General features: G+C 39.2%; 3 protein-coding genes and 1 non-coding gene across 4 annotated transcripts; 1 reads left to right on the forward strand and 3 right to left on the reverse strand.

Annotated features, from left to right (window-relative positions):
* Positions 1-1,700: 1,700 nt before the first annotated feature.
* On the reverse strand, positions 1,701-3,005 carry LOC110042010 (uncharacterized). Its single transcript, XM_020747327.2, has one exon. The coding sequence runs from the start codon at positions 2,797-2,799 to the stop codon at positions 2,074-2,076; it is 726 nt and encodes a 241-aa protein (XP_020602986.2). The 5' UTR covers positions 2,800-3,005; the 3' UTR covers positions 1,701-2,073.
* A 6,127-nt stretch (positions 3,006-9,132) lies between these two features.
* LOC110042076 (uncharacterized) lies at positions 9,133-10,902 on the reverse strand. Its single transcript, XM_089294078.1, has one exon. The coding sequence runs from the start codon at positions 10,712-10,714 to the stop codon at positions 10,160-10,162; it is 555 nt and encodes a 184-aa protein (XP_089150204.1). The 5' UTR covers positions 10,715-10,902; the 3' UTR covers positions 9,133-10,159.
* A 1,097-nt stretch (positions 10,903-11,999) lies between these two features.
* LOC149109124 (uncharacterized) lies at positions 12,000-13,512 on the forward strand. Its single transcript, XM_089294079.1, has one exon. The coding sequence runs from the start codon at positions 12,150-12,152 to the stop codon at positions 12,699-12,701; it is 552 nt and encodes a 183-aa protein (XP_089150205.1). The 5' UTR covers positions 12,000-12,149; the 3' UTR covers positions 12,702-13,512.
* A 484-nt stretch (positions 13,513-13,996) lies between these two features.
* LOC149109125 (U12 minor spliceosomal RNA) lies at positions 13,997-14,143 on the reverse strand. The gene has a single exon (XR_016208875.1). It is a non-coding gene; the product is annotated as a U12 minor spliceosomal RNA (small nuclear RNA).
* Positions 14,144-16,010: the final 1,867 nt, after the last annotated feature.

The following is a 16,010-nucleotide window of genomic DNA, read 5'->3' on the forward strand; positions in this document are numbered from 1 at the left end:
AGTACAGATGTCAGCATTATAGACCCTGCTGCGGAAATGACTCGCTTTTCCCCCTTCCCCCTACAAGGTTTGACGCCGAGAAGAGAGACAAAATGGCAGAGAGAAGGCGTGCAGGGGGGATATAGGAAGCCTCTTCCCGTCGTCCACTGCGCGCTTTACATTTCTTTCTTCCCAGTCTTCCCCATCTAGAGCAGCCTAATATGGGCTTAACATTATAATCGACAATCGAACTGGAACAGCAAATGGCAGCTGAAGCTTCCTGACGAAATAACCTTACCTGCCTTACTCAAATTGTATCTGAAAGTTTAATTAAGGATCCTTGTTTTTATATATTTTCTGTATTTCTCGTATTATTTTAGGGAGTTTTTACATAGGGTTCACCTCATAACTTCCTTTTCGAGACGCCTTTTCTTTTTTTATTTGTTGTTTTTATATGTATACTTTTGTAACTTTGCGTCTTGAATAAAGAATATATGTATGTATGTACTACTTATGATGATCAGAGATATGACACTCAAGTTCATAACCAAAGTATTCCTGCCTGTCATTGTGAGCAGCACGGTTGATTCGTTTTAATGACTCTATAACAGGATTTTTTACGTGACAGTTTCCAATGATTTATAACAGCATGACACCGCGTTGGTCGTAAAGAACGACGGCGCCGCGTTTTGACTATCACTCTCAATGTGGTCTGAACAATTAAACAAAACCCAAAACAGAAGGGCAATATCCTAAAAGAACAAACCATAGGCTCCTGGCTATTGCTACTATGATAGTTCCATGGATTGAGAAATTTCAACTGACTCAACTTTATTTCACTCAAAACAGTTACGCGAACTCGCCAAACTGACTGCGCTATTTCACTCTTAACGAGCGAACCGACTTAATATCAATACAAATTTATCCTGTTACGATTCAATGAATCTTCTTGCCTCTAATTTTCGTTTTACTTACGGCAAATTCACGTCCATCGCGAAAATACGAATTATAAGGGTTTTGTCATCTTTTGAATTTTTTTTTAACTGTTGCTTCCAGGACCAGATTGCCTTCGGATAACTCACAGATTAAAAAAATGTCATTTTAAGCCGAATCAAGTTATGTAATAAAACAAGCGACCATGGTCGATTGAATAAAATGAATAGCTCTTCAAAGCACGATTTGTTCGCGTGCTCAAAGCCTGAAAAGGCTGACGGGTCACTGCAAGGGTTTCCGTGACAATGTTGCAACTTAAATGAATGAATGAAAATGATTACGAATGGATCAAGGTGATGCGTTGTACCAGAGATTAGCTACACGACCATAAAAAAAGAATAATATTGAAAGCCCTAAGATGACGTTTAATAAATATACTGAATATGTGGTTTACGACTTTTTTAACGACATTGACATGAAAAAATAATAGCTAGCGTTGCAGTCGATTACTCTTGACACAATTGTAGCGTCCGCCAGGCTTGGCTATAACCTAACAATAAAATGAATACATTATCAAATGGCTAGAAGTGAATTTGCCGTTTCAATGATTAAAAGGAATAAAATTCTACGGGAAGTGCATGAACACCAAAAATTGTTTCCTGCAATCGAAAGACTATATCTAGTCCGTAAGGAAGCACCATCTTGAATTGCCTAAAGAGCGAAGCGGATATCTTGGAGACGATCATTTGGCAGAACCATTTTATATGTTTGCATACAAAGAGCTGTCATCAGATGAAACATTTTATTGACATATTCTAATTCCAGCAATGTATTCAAAACACAAAGGAAAGTTTGCATGTCACTTTTCACGGGGCGTCGTAATTAGAAATTAAAAACAAACTTCCTCCCCCCGAAAGGATAGTAAAAGCTTCATTTACTCAGAAAAGTACTTTGTTTCTCTCAGTGGTAGATAATTAGTAAGAAATGATTGAAAATTAAACTGAACTTGATTTAAAAAATTACGAATTCACCTGCCGCTGTCATCGCCCTTAACACAGACTAATTCCCGCAATATTATGTTATCATTGTAGTAACAATATAAATTGCCACCAGAAATGACGGGACTCTTGCCTTCTTTTGTTAACGATTAACCGCGTTGTTTCATTCAACACCCTGTTCAATTTTTGCCTTTTCTATTTCCACGGTCGAGAGAAGGTCCTCAATGATTTTATCTAGCTCCAGTTCTTCTTCGTGATGAATATCAATTGAATGAATATCATTGCAAGGTGGTTCAGAATGGTTTGCACCTTTGGTTGCCTGTGGCGAGTTCTCGACTGAATCTGCCGACGAACGTGTTTCTGTGGCAGTATTATTAGAACTGTTTCTTTGTTCGTAATGTTCAAAACTTGCTCTCCTTTCGACATGTTTTTGCTCAAGAGACTTCTTCCTTTCTCTTCGCAACTTCTGAAAATGACCCTCGCGGAAGGCGGCGTACAACGCCAGTGCAATGGATTTCGCTTTGTCCTCGCTGTCGCATGCAACCGCGTGGCATTCTACCACCGATGGACTTTTGTGGTGATTAAAAGCGAAGATAGTAGTGTCAATTCTGTTTAAAGTACAATAGGAAATATGTTTTAGTGCAATAAACTTTGAATCCTTCATTGTGGACTTGGTTTTCACCTCGGTGAATTTCACGCCGTCGTGTTCTACTTCCAGGTTCATTTTCGGGCTCGATTTGTCGTCGACTTTCGCTCGCTCTTGTATTTTCCGCACCGCTTTCTCTATCCCAGCCAAGCCTGGTTCTTCCGTCATCCCACTGCCAAGATATTTCACTTGAAAGCGCGTGGCTGAAGTTAAATCAGCCTTACCGTACTTGTGTTTAATCATTTCTGTGTTCACCACTGCGAAGACTGAAACACTGTCTTGAGTTGGGTTACTTTTAACCTCACTTCTCCATTGTAATCCTTATGTTTATACGATATGGACTTACTACGTCCTCACAGATCCTCGAGATACTAAAGGTCTGATTGGGTTGTTTATCGTATTCCCTAATATCAATCCACCTGTCTCTACCTCCCTTTCAAAAAATCTCATTGAAATGCAAATTTGCTCCGTTGACGTCGACACTCTTTACAACGGCTATACCAGGGCATAGTGACGTTTCATTTATTTGACAAGGTAAATAAACTCATTTGCCAGGCACAACCTAAGCTTTTCTTTGCACTTTCATTACACTTGATATTCCTAAGGCGATATTTTTTCCACTGTGCGTGAGGTACCCACATATCTGTTAATCCATTTTAATGTTGTTAGTGGTTTATAACCATGCAATATTCCGAATTGTACTCCGTAAGCTTTCTGTGCAAACTATTCAATCACTGTTGTTAATTTCCATTCAGTCAATGCATGTTATATTAACACTTAGATTTTAAATTGAAATTGGAAATTTCTTTTATACCAAGATTGGAATTTGAAGGATATACTCGAAGATTGTGTCGTGGAGGCCACAAACGTTTGCGGTATTTTTTGAGGGCTATCCGTACTTAAAGAGGAATTTTCGCGGTGTAAAGTTTAAGATTAACATCTTTTAAGATGCTCCGATATGAGGTAAATTTGAGGTTTTGGAAAAATCTTATACCGGATCAATTCCTACTATGAGGGGGGCAAGAGGGGGTATTGTTACGAAGTCACGATAGTAAATTTTCGATTTCACGAATCACTAAGGTCACGGAAAAAATCTGATCACAATGCAGTGAAATTCAGCTACGAACTCAACTTTAGACATTCACGATTTATTTCTTATCTATTCACGATTCACAGCCACGGACTTTTGCATTTCACGCCTCACGGAATACACTTCAATCACGATTCACGGAACAGTTTTTCATCTAATTATATAGCAGTCAGTTAATCCAGTATTGTCAGCACATCTATTATCCTTTAATTTCTGAAAACTGTCCAATTTGGGATTTAATTTTGGACAGTTTTCAATAAGGACTGCGTAAAAACGCAGAAACTGTCCAATTTGGGAAAAAAATAGGACAGTTTGTCTCAACCAATGAAATTAAGCTATTGACCTTCCGAAGATTATCGAAGGCCACACGAAACCTTCCGAAGATTTCCGAAGATCACCCGAACACTCCCGAAGATTACCGAAGATCACCCGAAGATCCCTGAAGATTACCAAAGATCACTTGAGTACTTCCGAAGATCGCCCGAACACTTCCGAAGATTTCCGAAGATAGCCCGAAGATTTCCAAAAATCACCCGAACACGTCCCAGGATTTCTGAAGACTTGTGACAATCTCCGGCGATCTCCGAATATCACCAGGAGCCATAATCGGGGACGGAGACCGTAAGTCTTGGGATCCGCGCGCACCTATGATATGGGACAATGTTTCTATTTTTAGAACAAATTGCGCCATCCTGACGTCATTTATACGCGCGGATCCACGCACATATGTCGGGGGCTCTCGCGTGGATGTTGTCAAGTTGCGTGATCAAATGGTGAGAGTGGCGAGATTGTCTTGCAGATTTTTCACAGCGATGGCAGGGAATAACGCAGGGAATTAGATCCAGGGCTCTTATATGTAGCTTTATGCTCTAAACAAATGGAAAAGGTGAGTTTTTCGGGGTCGAAAACAAGACTTCAATTTCGCGATGTAAATGAATAATAATATGTGCTCGCGTTAGTTGAACGCGTAAGCTCTTGCGTTTGTTCACAGGCAGCCCAAGCTCCCTCTATGAACTACACAAGCAACACAACACGGCATCGAATTATAAGGGTTTATATGGGATTTTCTACAAGATATCCTTGGAGGTAGTTAAAATTCTTACCTTATTCCAGACGTGTGTTGTTTGCTCCTGGTGTGGTTATTTTACCGATTGAACTTGATTTAAGCGACTTTTTTTGAATTCCGATTTTCCCTCTATAAAGAGAGGACAAGGCGAAACACCTCAGTGGGAACAGCCTGCCGAACGAAGTCAAAAATCCCAGGCTAAAATGTGCCCACGGCCACAAATCCACCGCAGAATTCAAGGGCAAAGGTTGATCTTTCATTTCAATCCTCTAGCCACACAATTGCAGCCCTGCGAGCGACGCCAGCCGGCTCTTCGTGTCTCCAGTGAAACGATAGAACTATGGAAGAGCTCCGTGTCGTTTGATCCGCGACCCAACGACCGTTGAAATCGGCTTGGTAACCTCGTCACGTTGGCAAACCAAGACTCGCGGGGATACTAGACCGCAATTTGTCAACTAAACTTCTTGTAATCCCCTCAGGTCGAATTTACAATGCAAAATAAAAATCGTACAGAACGCTTTTGCAAAATGGCTTCAAAACCAAAGAAACTTAAGATCAACGGCGAAAGCACCGTATAAACTGAGGAGATACAATCATTTTTGAAGTGGAAGTCGTGGTAAGTTTTCTCGTTTATGCACCTTTGATTTGTTTGTATAAAATATTCCCGAGCTGATAAACTAAACTTGCTTCTCTTAGGGTATTGTGGAATTACGAATATTGTGAGGAAACTGTAATGGAAGCCAGCAAAATTTTGTCTAGAGCATACGAAGAGAAAGAAATTGCCGTAAGTAAATTGAACTCTCTTTTGCTCGGGAGAATTCTTAACGAATTATAGGGAGATGAAGTTAAATTAGTGAGGCGAGGACCAAGTAACTTAAAGGTGCGTAAACGTGAAAACTTACCATGACTTCCACTTCAAAAATGATCTCCTCAGTTTCTACGGAGCTTTCGCCGTTGATCTTACGTTTGACAAATTTGACAAATTGCGGTCTAGTACCCCCGCGAGTCTTGGTTTGCCAACATGACGAGGTTACCAAGCCGATTTCAACGGTCGTTATGTCGCGGATCAAACGACACGGAGCTCTTCCATAGCTTTATCGTTTCACTGGAGACACGAAGAGCCGGCTGGCGTCGCTCGCAGGGCTGCAATTGTGTGGCTAGAGGATTGAAATGAAAGATCAACCTTTGCCCTTGAATTCTGCGGTGGATTTGTGGCCGTGGGCACATTTTAGCCTGGGATTTTTGACTTCGTTCGGCAGGCTGTTCCGACTGAGGTGTTTCGCCTTGTCCTCTCTTTATAAAGGGAAAATCGGAATTCAAAAACGTCGCTTAAATCAAGTTCAATCGGTAAAATAACCACACCAGGAGCAAACAACACATGTATGGAACAAGGTAAGCCATTTCTATTGAGAATTTTCACTTTTAACTACCTCCAAGGATATCTTGTGGAAAATCCCATATAAACCCTTATAATTCGATGCCATATTGTGTTGTTTGTGTGGTTCATAGAGAGAGCTTGGGCTGCCTGTGGTTTGTTCTGTAAAGAAAAGTTATGAAAGAAAACTCTTTACTCTGGTATCGAGTTAATTTGAGAGTTTCCCAAACAATGCTTAATCATAACCAAACCCTGTTTTTGATAGTTTCGTATTGCTTCTGTTTGTTTGGCGAGTTTGCAAAAGTTTTTTAAGGGAAAGTCTGACGCGTACATAAGTAGCTCATTTGCATAGTGCAGCGCGTGCACCTTCAAATCCGAGTCGGTGTTTTCAATTGTCAACAAATCTTGACAAAGATTTCTTTCGTTGTCTTTTGCGCTGAGATGCTGCAACAATTTTCACCAACGCCAAAAGGCTACTAACATCATGTGTATTTCTTTAACATAGTGAAATTTTACACTGCGAAAATAAAATAAACAAGGAGTTTTGATAACTCAACCAACAAAATCGAAATCTTTATTCGAGTACCGTTGCTATTCGAGTTGATCAAAGAAAGCTGATTATTTCTGCTGTATTCACATATTTTCAGCTAAGCTTTTAATATGTTCTCAAACATTTATCAACCTTAAACATATTTAAAAACTAGAGATGTTATATGAGTTCGATGTACGTTTTCACACGAAAGTGGGGAAGTCCAATTTGTCATGTTTTACTGATTGTACAAAACACGCATCGGCGGGCGCTCTTATTCATCGACAACTGACAATTTATTGGATTTTTACACAAACAAAACTGAGCAGCATCTACAGACATAAACTTTATTGTCACTTATTGGGCCTTGATAAAGTATCAAGCGTTGCTTACAATTTAGGCAAAACTCAAACTTGCAATTACTTTGTTTTACTTACTTTTACTTACTTTGTTTTACCTTTCGGTCGAGAGAGACTGGCGAAATCCTCGCAAGCGTGTGGCAAGAGGAGGGAAACTTTGAAGTCCTGAAACGGTGCTATATCCAAATATATCCAACTGGTTTTTTGTTGTGTTATGGAAAAGCTGTTAATCTTCGTTCAACATATGTCAGAATATGTGAAACTTAGAGTGGAGTAATGTGGAGCTCTTGCAAAAGAAGCAGAACACAACTTGGTCAGCGATATAAAGCGGGACATAACTAAATTCGGCACTGTCTTACTTGAATCAAACTGGAGTAGCTTACGACGAAATTACTAAAGCAAAACTCCAACGGACATGAACGTATTGATTTGTGGGCCAAAAGCATCAAACATTTCGGAAATTTCGGACGCCATTTCCTCGCGCTGTATCCGCAAAAATCCACGCAGCATGTACGCGCGTGTGCCGCACATGATGGCGCAATTTGTTCTAAAAATAGAAAAATTGTCCCATATCATGGGGACAGCCCCAATACTAGAAATGGCGCGCGCTTACGGTCTCCGTCCCCGATTATGGCTCCTGATATCACCGGATATTTTCGAAGCTTTCCCAAGTTTCGGAAGATTGAGGGCCCAGTCTGTTTTTCTTCAGAGACAGTTACTGTAGTTTTCCTTGCAAAGCTGTATTACCTCACGAGCTATATAATTAATAAGTAACAGGACTACATGCTTGTCCAATTTGGAAATAATTGGATTCAAAAAATTCCTCTGACAGCCAAATTGGACTTGGCCTGCGGCCTCGTCCAATTTTGGCTATCCTCGGAATTTTTTTCATCCAATTATTTCCAAATTGGACAGCATGTAGTCCTATTACATATACAAATCACGGTTCACAGAGCACAAAAAAACCGGATCACGGCGTCACGAAAATACCCTTGCGCCCCCTCTGCTATTGTGTCATCTTTGCTTCATATGGAATCAAAGAAAAAGGTCTTCAAAGAATTTTATCAAAATTTTTGAAAGGTCTTCGATAATGATGTTGTCACTGATCGAATTGAAGAGAACACATGGCGGTCGGGTGAAAGGACAATATAAAACAAATTTAAAACACCACAACCCTTGACGTTTTGGTTTGGAAAGCCGAAACTCTGCAGCTGAGTTAGAAAAACAAATATACGAGGCAAAATGAAAATCAAATATAAAAAAATAAATAAATGATAAAACTATTAAATGTACTAAAATAAGTCACCATCTTTTTTCGTCAAGGAATTATAGCATGGAATGAGCCCACGGTCATAATTTGGTGGCCAGAGGTGTGGCTGGATCCTTATTGTAAATTTCACTGGCTTAAGACTAACTGTTCTCAAGCTTTTTGATACCTGAGTTTGGTGCCAAATTTACATCCATGGTTAACAGTACAACATGGTGTGATCTGGCCTAATCTACACTTGTTGTTCTTTGTTGTTTCTCAGACTGTGAGGTAGGCACCTGAGAGCCTGGGAACGAGTTGCGTGACCGTGAATCTCGCGCCAAATCGAATGCAGTGGAACCCCGTTGTATCAAAGCGGTTCTTTGTCAAAAAGAGGAAAATAATAATAATAACAGAAAAATAGTATTGTACACTTCCACGAACATCTACATCCTTTAAATCACATTTTGTAAGGTAGAGTAGAGTGTTTCAGATTTATTCAAAACTGGAGATTCTATATTGTACCAAAAAACTGATCAGCTCAAGTGTAATATGAAGTTGGACAAAATTATATGTTTCCTGGTTGAAGTAGTCACATTGTAAGTTTACAGAATATGTAAACCTAGGAACTAAAATGCTATCGAAATTATTTGAACACTGCATTTAGCAAATATCTGCACCATTTTCCTAAAGTTTTTAGCCTTTCCTTCAGCGAAACTGTTTTATTATGGCGCATGGCTTCTGGGCGCACATATTGCACTGGAAATAGCCCACTTTATTCTACAAATGTCTGTGTAAGATCCATCTAAGTGATTTATGCGTCATAAATATTCTTGTTCTTCGGCCATTTCAATTTCAGAAGAAAAGGAAAACAAACCGCGGCTACAAACATTACAAATAGACAACGCATGTTCTCAAAAACGTAACTGTATTAACTTGACGTTTTGTATGTTACAACATACATCTTCTATTAACTATGATCTTAAGAAGTGACGGTTATAACTATAACAAAATATTACGCATAATTTTATTAACCCTGCGAACTATAATAAGGTACCCGTCGAATAACTTGTCTTTGTGAGATCTGTGTGATCATAAGCCAATGAAGTTGCTTGCTTTCTGTGGGTATTAACAAATGGGACTTGAAGTCTCCCGCCAAATTTAATCTAAATATAGCTCTGTTTGGTCAAGTTCTCCAACAGTCTTAGTGTGAGAGATTTAGGCCGTGATGGGCTCCTGGAAATTTTCATGATAAAATATGCAGTGGTTGACCAAAACACATAGCAGGCTGAAACAGGTAAAACCGCATTTTATAAATTAACAAAATTCAGCTGCTTAAACTGGTAATTTTAACTTCACCTGTTAGGCAAGATTAACTACTAAGCTTACGGAAGAACGATTTAATGATAATTTTCGGATGAAACTTTAGTGTTCATCCATAAAAATAGTTGCGGAACCATTATCACTACAGACTAACTAATATAGCGGCGATTTGCTTAACTTGATAGATTTTACAATTCATAGCTTTAGAATTCGTCATCTTTTTGGCCACTGGTAGATTACAGATGATTGACACTCACGATTCTCTCAAATTGAATGAAGCATTTTTACAATAAAGACTGAAAACAGTTTTAAATTACCCGTAAAACTAGTACAGGTGTTTCTTAGGCGAAAAATTTGCGCGCTGGGGGTTATTTTATTGCCTCAGCAAAAATTAACCAAATACGAGACTAAACAGTTATTTTTTTAGGCTCTGTTACTTTATTCTAAATTAAAGTGATTACAAATCTAGTCATTTTACTCGCTCTATTTTATGATAAAATGGAAAAATTTGATCTCCAATAATGGAAAGTCGAATGAAAGTTCAAAATAGGGACATCTTTATAGTCGATTACAGTGTTTCTGTGTAGTATGTTTTATAAAGAACCAGCTTTATAATTATTGTGAGTTCACGTTTTGTCCTCCTCCACTTGTAAGGTTATCGATTGAATCTGTCTGTAGACACCTCTTTACCTTTTCCCGCTCCTTCCGTAGGTTTTCGAAATGGTCTGCTCGGAATGAAGCATACAAAGTTTCGCTAATTTCACGAGCCTTCAGTTCGCTTTCACATACAACTGCATGACATTCAACATGGTTCTGCGAGACGTGGTGATTAAAAGCGAAAATATTGGAGTCCTTTTCATAAATTAATCCATACGAAATCTTCCGAAGCGGAATAAAAGCTAATGGTACACTTCGTTCTCGTTTTCGCTCCACGAAACTCACACCTTGGTCGCTAATTTTGATGAAGTTCGTTTGAATTGTGTTCCTGTGATCCCTTTGTCCACCTGTTTTCTTAATTTCACTCACAGCAGCTCGAATGCCTTCAACTCCCGCTCGCGAATTCAGACAGAATCCCAGATACTTCACGCGAAACGTGGTCTCTTGAGTGAAAGTTCGCGAGTCGCTTCGACTGGGTCCAAGGCCAGCTATCTTCTCTTTGAATGCCTCCATTTCATTTCGTGTTGCCAGGCAAACTCATGAGCCGCACAGGCCTAAAAACTTGAAGATGTGGCAGTGAAAGGCATATTTCGCGATGAGAAATTAGTCTGAAATTATATTTCAAAGCCACCCTACTCGCACCGCAATTAAGATGGACACAGTCTGGTGGCGAATTTGCTTTGAGACTGCCAAAATAAACAGTCAGAATGTATACGGCAGAAGTTATTAGAATTGCAAATTCATGGGCTGAATACGAACAGTCTGTATGTAATTCTTTAGCCCCAGGCTAACGACGTGGCGAATTAACTCAACTTTATAATGTAAATTTTAACGACGCAAAGCAAAACTAGGAAAACAGTGACACATGTTTTCAAAATTTCCTATTAAATGCTCGCTTTCTTGTCGAAAAGACAAAGATAACTAACACCAAAGCCGCAAAAACTGAGATGCAAATTAATTTTAACAGCAAGCAGTTGTGCGCATTTTCAAAACATAACCAGGCCGGACATTTGGCATTGAAATAACCTAATTATGGACCGATTCTTGTTAATTACGTAAGCTTTGGTTTCCTCTCTATAAGGCAATTTTCAGAGAATAAAATTAAAAATAAAAAGTGAAAGGAGAGGATAAACTTGTTATGATTTCATTGTTTTACTGTAATGGAAAAATTCAAGACGTCATCCTCCTACCCAGAGGTAACACACAAACTGCGGTGACAAACATGACAATAAAATGTTGGAAAACAAATTTCATTTAACTTTAATGAATTTTGTTTCCTAACATGCATTTTATTGTCATGTTTGTCACCGCAGTTTGTGTGTTTATTTCTTATTAAGCTACGTTGGCCAAAAAGAAAGTGTATTTACCCCGAGCTACCCGTCATAAAAGAACGTTACGACTACGTGACCAAACTGAACAAAACGAGGGCTCTGGGAACGAGAATGCCAAGTCGTAGTTTTGCCACAATTTCGAAAAAACAAACAGAGCTCCAGAGTCCTTAATAGGATCGCTGCGATAATGAAGTGTCTACGAACTTCTGTCGATATATAAGAAAGAAAGAAAAGTTGTAGCACTAAGCTAGTATTCTTTCCTTTTGGGCAAGCGGTTAGGAGGTCCTAAAACTAGCCGGGACGCTGTCATAAAACCATATTAGGTTACTTTGCTGTGCTTACAAGCGCTATATTGTCATGACAACGTGACCTTTTTGTTCTACTTCTATTACACTGTAATATGATTGGAGTGGGCTGACCTATTGTTCCTAATATGGGAGGGTAATTAGCTTTAAAAAATTATCAACAGCGGTCTTATTGACATTCCATTTTAACGAATGCCATCTTAATTACGATCTTGACACGAAAGTTTCTTGTCTCGCGAGATACATTTCCGGGTTAGTTATGAATCTCCGAGATATCCATAAAGAAATAGCTGTGATTTCAGAGAGATTTCTATGGGTGTTATGAGGTCTAGAGAACGAAAATCCAGTACGACGCCGAACACTCACAGACGAAACAACATGGTGAAACGATTGAGCCTGAAGAGCGTGAAACAAGAATACGAGTTGGAACCTGCAAGGAGTTTTATCGTTCGCTTTGCAGGGAAAGTAGAACGAACGAGTCCTGGCGGCGAAAAGATAGACGAGTGTCTTAAAAAGTTGTACAAGAAAGTACGCGATGATTTAGACGGTTTACCTCGGGTGTGTATAGAGATCTCTACTACTGATGTTAAAATTCGATGGATACACACAGGAACAGAAGGTCAGGAGGAGATAGAAGTGCCGTTTAATCGCGTATCATTCGTTGTGGCTGATAAAAAACACCAGTTGTTCGCGTTCAATGACTTTGTTTCCCAGAAACCGAGGAAAGTTGATTGCTATGCCTTCATTTGCAACGAATCTGAAAAATCGGATGTTGTTGCAAACGCTTTCTCCGAGGTATTCAAAAGCGCCCATGGCAGATCCGGGAGAAGAGCAAGTTTACCAGCGAAAGACAACAGTAATTGAATATCCTGCGTAACACAACTTTGGCAACGCAAGAGGAATGAAATTCCATGCTGATCTACGTTGAAAGGAGCTGCAGAATTGTACAGAAAGTGGTTTTCGTTTGCTCATTTAAGCGTAAAATCAGGGCACTTTATGACATGAACTGTTCCGAAACCAAAGGGCATGGATCACAAAGTTAGTAGCAAGGAAAAGTACGAAGAAATGAAATCCTTGTACTAAACCATCTGATTTACGGGCCACAGGTGTAAAACTTGTAATCTTCCGTCGCACGTGTTCGATTATGTAATGAGACATGAAATAACCGACACAAATTATTGTATGCTATAAAGCACTGCAATTTATTCGCTTTATATCGAATACATATATCGAATTCAAAGAGAATCAATTACTCTCGGGACGCTATGCAGGTTTCGAATCATGTTTTATAGATGACGGATGAGAGATCTCGCTACTTTTCAGAACTCTTGAGTATCACAGTTTAAAAAAATCTTTGCCGCAGGTGTCCAGTTTGCTCTTAAAGAAATTCAAGGGAAGCTTATAATGTACAGTTAAGTGTGTGTTTCATTATTTAAAAATAATGAATGCGTGTTTGTTGTGAAGCTTCATCCCACGGTTATGACAAATTCATTCTGTAATCTTAAAAGTTGTTTACATAGCTTGATGCAAACACTCGAGAATAGAGATTTAGCATACAAATCGATGCATATTACCCGCTTAGCTTGGATGCTTTTTGTAATGACACAACAAAAGAAACAAGAAAAACTTTAAAGAAATTGATGGTAAAATATTATACTATCGCAAGTCCCAGTGAGGTTTGATTTGTCTGGTCTTCCTTTTTAGTTAAATTAACAGTGAAACGTTATACAACACGGAAACTTCAGTGATAAAGAAAATTTTTTTTCTCTTCCGTGTTTTGCCTGACTAATGTCGACTTCCTTAACAGCATGGGATGTCTGTGATTAATACTCAGGTGAGCTAAGACCAGCTGACTACTTCAACAATTCAACTCTACATTTATAGGTAACAGAAACAAGCACTTGCCTCTAGGAAACAGGTGCTGAAATTTTAAAGCAAGGGATGACATGTATTAGAGACCAATAAGGCTTCAGTAGAGATCTCTACGTTACACGAGTAGTGAGCTAGACACTCTTTCTTATAGTAGGTTCTCGCCTCTTTCTGCAGACGTAGCCGCTAAATTTTCAGCCAATGCACTCCCACGGTGCATCTTATTCTCCAACCTTCCCACGCGCAATTTTAGTGTTCCTATTTCATTGTTTTGTTGGTGGGGATGGTGCGGAGGCCACTACGACACGGGCATCCCGCAGAAGTAAGCGGGTCACCCGAGGGCAGCCTGCAATCCCGAAAAAAATTGATAGTGACACTAGCCACGAGATCTGGCGTCACCCAGATCGTTATTTTCCTTACTCATTAGTTTAAGGCAAACAATTGATGGTTCGTTTAAATGTAATATACTCCCACCATTTGCGATCGTTGTGGGATTTCTTGCTCAGTTTTATTGCTGATTACCGCACTTGGGCTTATCTAATATTACTCACATACCTTGGATGATTGCAAAGTATTTTATAAAATATTTGATATGGTCGCAATTTTGTAACAACAATTAATCCGCGATAGAATCAAGGCTTGCGTAACACGCATGCGCATTGCGTCTGTCGGACAATTTCAACTGAAATGAGATGCAAAGATGACAAATTCACTTTCAAATAGGCTTTTAAATAAAGGGAAGGAGATTAGAAAATACAAAAGGATTCTTAATTTTCATGACATGTGCTCAATGACCTGATAATAACGTCCAGAGACTACCATTATAATATTTGGTAACTAGTTCCCAGCCTTTGCTTAACCGTGCCATCTTGGGAACGAGGAAAGCTCATTTTCATGAATTTTCTGGACGATTCAACATCTTCAACATTGTCAAGTCACATTACGTCGGGAACTTTAAAGCTTTCTACCCTTGCAGCTGGTTGTACTCTACTGACCAGGGGTCTCTTTAGGATGAAGCCTGTATTACATGTAACTCCCACCATTATGTCGGCTTTAAGCTGCAGTCAAACGGTGCATGTTGGTTCTTACCTTGCTACAATCAACTATCATACGCAAGGTGAAACGTAATAAACTATCATCGACTATCAGGAAAAATTTGAACAAGCTGAAAGTGAATGATAGTTAATAATTAGATTATGAGCTCGGCTCGAGATTTCTAGCCAACTATCACACATGGAAATTGAAAGCGAATAACCTAATTGTTTTAGTATAAATCTAATAGTTGTTCAAAACTTTATCTAAATCCTCCTCATAGACAGCTAGAAAACGCAAAGAAGCGGCTGCGCTACCCACTATCCTGATTTAACAATTAGATTATGAGCTCGAGATTTCTAAGAGGTGATAGTTGATTCGGCCTTCGGCTTCATCAACTATCACCTCGTAGAAATCTCGAGCGAATAATCTAATTGTGTTAGTGGAATTCTAACTGAAATTAACACTAATAACGGTTTCCAATTATTTTCTACGTATTACTAAGCTTCATGCTTTAACAAATTCGCACGGACTGAATTGTTCTTGGAAATTTGCAGTTGTGTACGCGCGCGCACCAGTTTTTTCAATAATTTCAAGTTTTTGAAGTCAAGAAACCGTTAATGGCCGTTTTTATACTAAAGACGCATTATCCGTCTGGACGAACTTGGGCAAACATTTGTAGTTCGTCTGGTTATGCGTCTCTAGTATACTATAAAGACGGGCACAACACATTTTATGCGTCTAGACGAACTATCTCTCCTAGTTCGTCGTTCGAGATAGTTCGTCTAGACGCATAATACGTCTTGTACCGTCTTTATACTAGAGATGTATAACCAGACGAACTACAAATGTTTGCCCAAGTTCGTCCAGACAGATAATGCGTCTTTAGTATAAAAAGGGCGAGGACGCATTATCCTTCTGGACGGATAATGCGTCCTCTAGTGTAAAAACGGCCAATGTCTTTCTTTTAGTCTTCCGTCAGGGACTTAATTATTCATTAGGATCTAAACGTTCCTCCAAAACTTCGAGAAAACGAAAACACGTCCCCAGTTCGTAGATGACAGACACTCCAACGCACTATAATGGCTGATAGTGCACGAGTAGCTCAGCCAATCAGATTGCAGAATTTGCATTAGTATACTAGATCGAAGCATTCTACTAAAACAGAATGATAGTGAGTAGTGTAGCCAATCAGAGAACAGCATTCGTGAAAGAGCGTTAGTAGATTTATACTAATTGATTATAACAGAAGCATATCGATGCTTCTGATTA

The sequence above is a fragment of the Orbicella faveolata genome, unplaced genomic scaffold, assembly GCF_042242905.1.
Source record: "Orbicella faveolata isolate gen_17 unplaced genomic scaffold, um_ofav_v1 contig_25, whole genome shotgun sequence".
In the NCBI taxonomy this organism is placed as follows: Eukaryota; Metazoa; Cnidaria; class Anthozoa; order Scleractinia; family Merulinidae; genus Orbicella; species Orbicella faveolata.

Coding starts and splice junctions, on each gene's coding strand:
- LOC110042076 (XM_089294078.1), bottom strand. CDS start 10,714: ATGGAGGCATTCAAAGAGAAGATAGCTGGCCTTGGACCCAGTCGAAGC.
- LOC110042010 (XM_020747327.2), bottom strand. CDS start 2,799: ATGATTAAACACAAGTACGGTAAGGCTGATTTAACTTCAGCCACGCGC.
- LOC149109124 (XM_089294079.1), top strand. CDS start 12,150: ATGGGTGTTATGAGGTCTAGAGAACGAAAATCCAGTACGACGCCGAAC.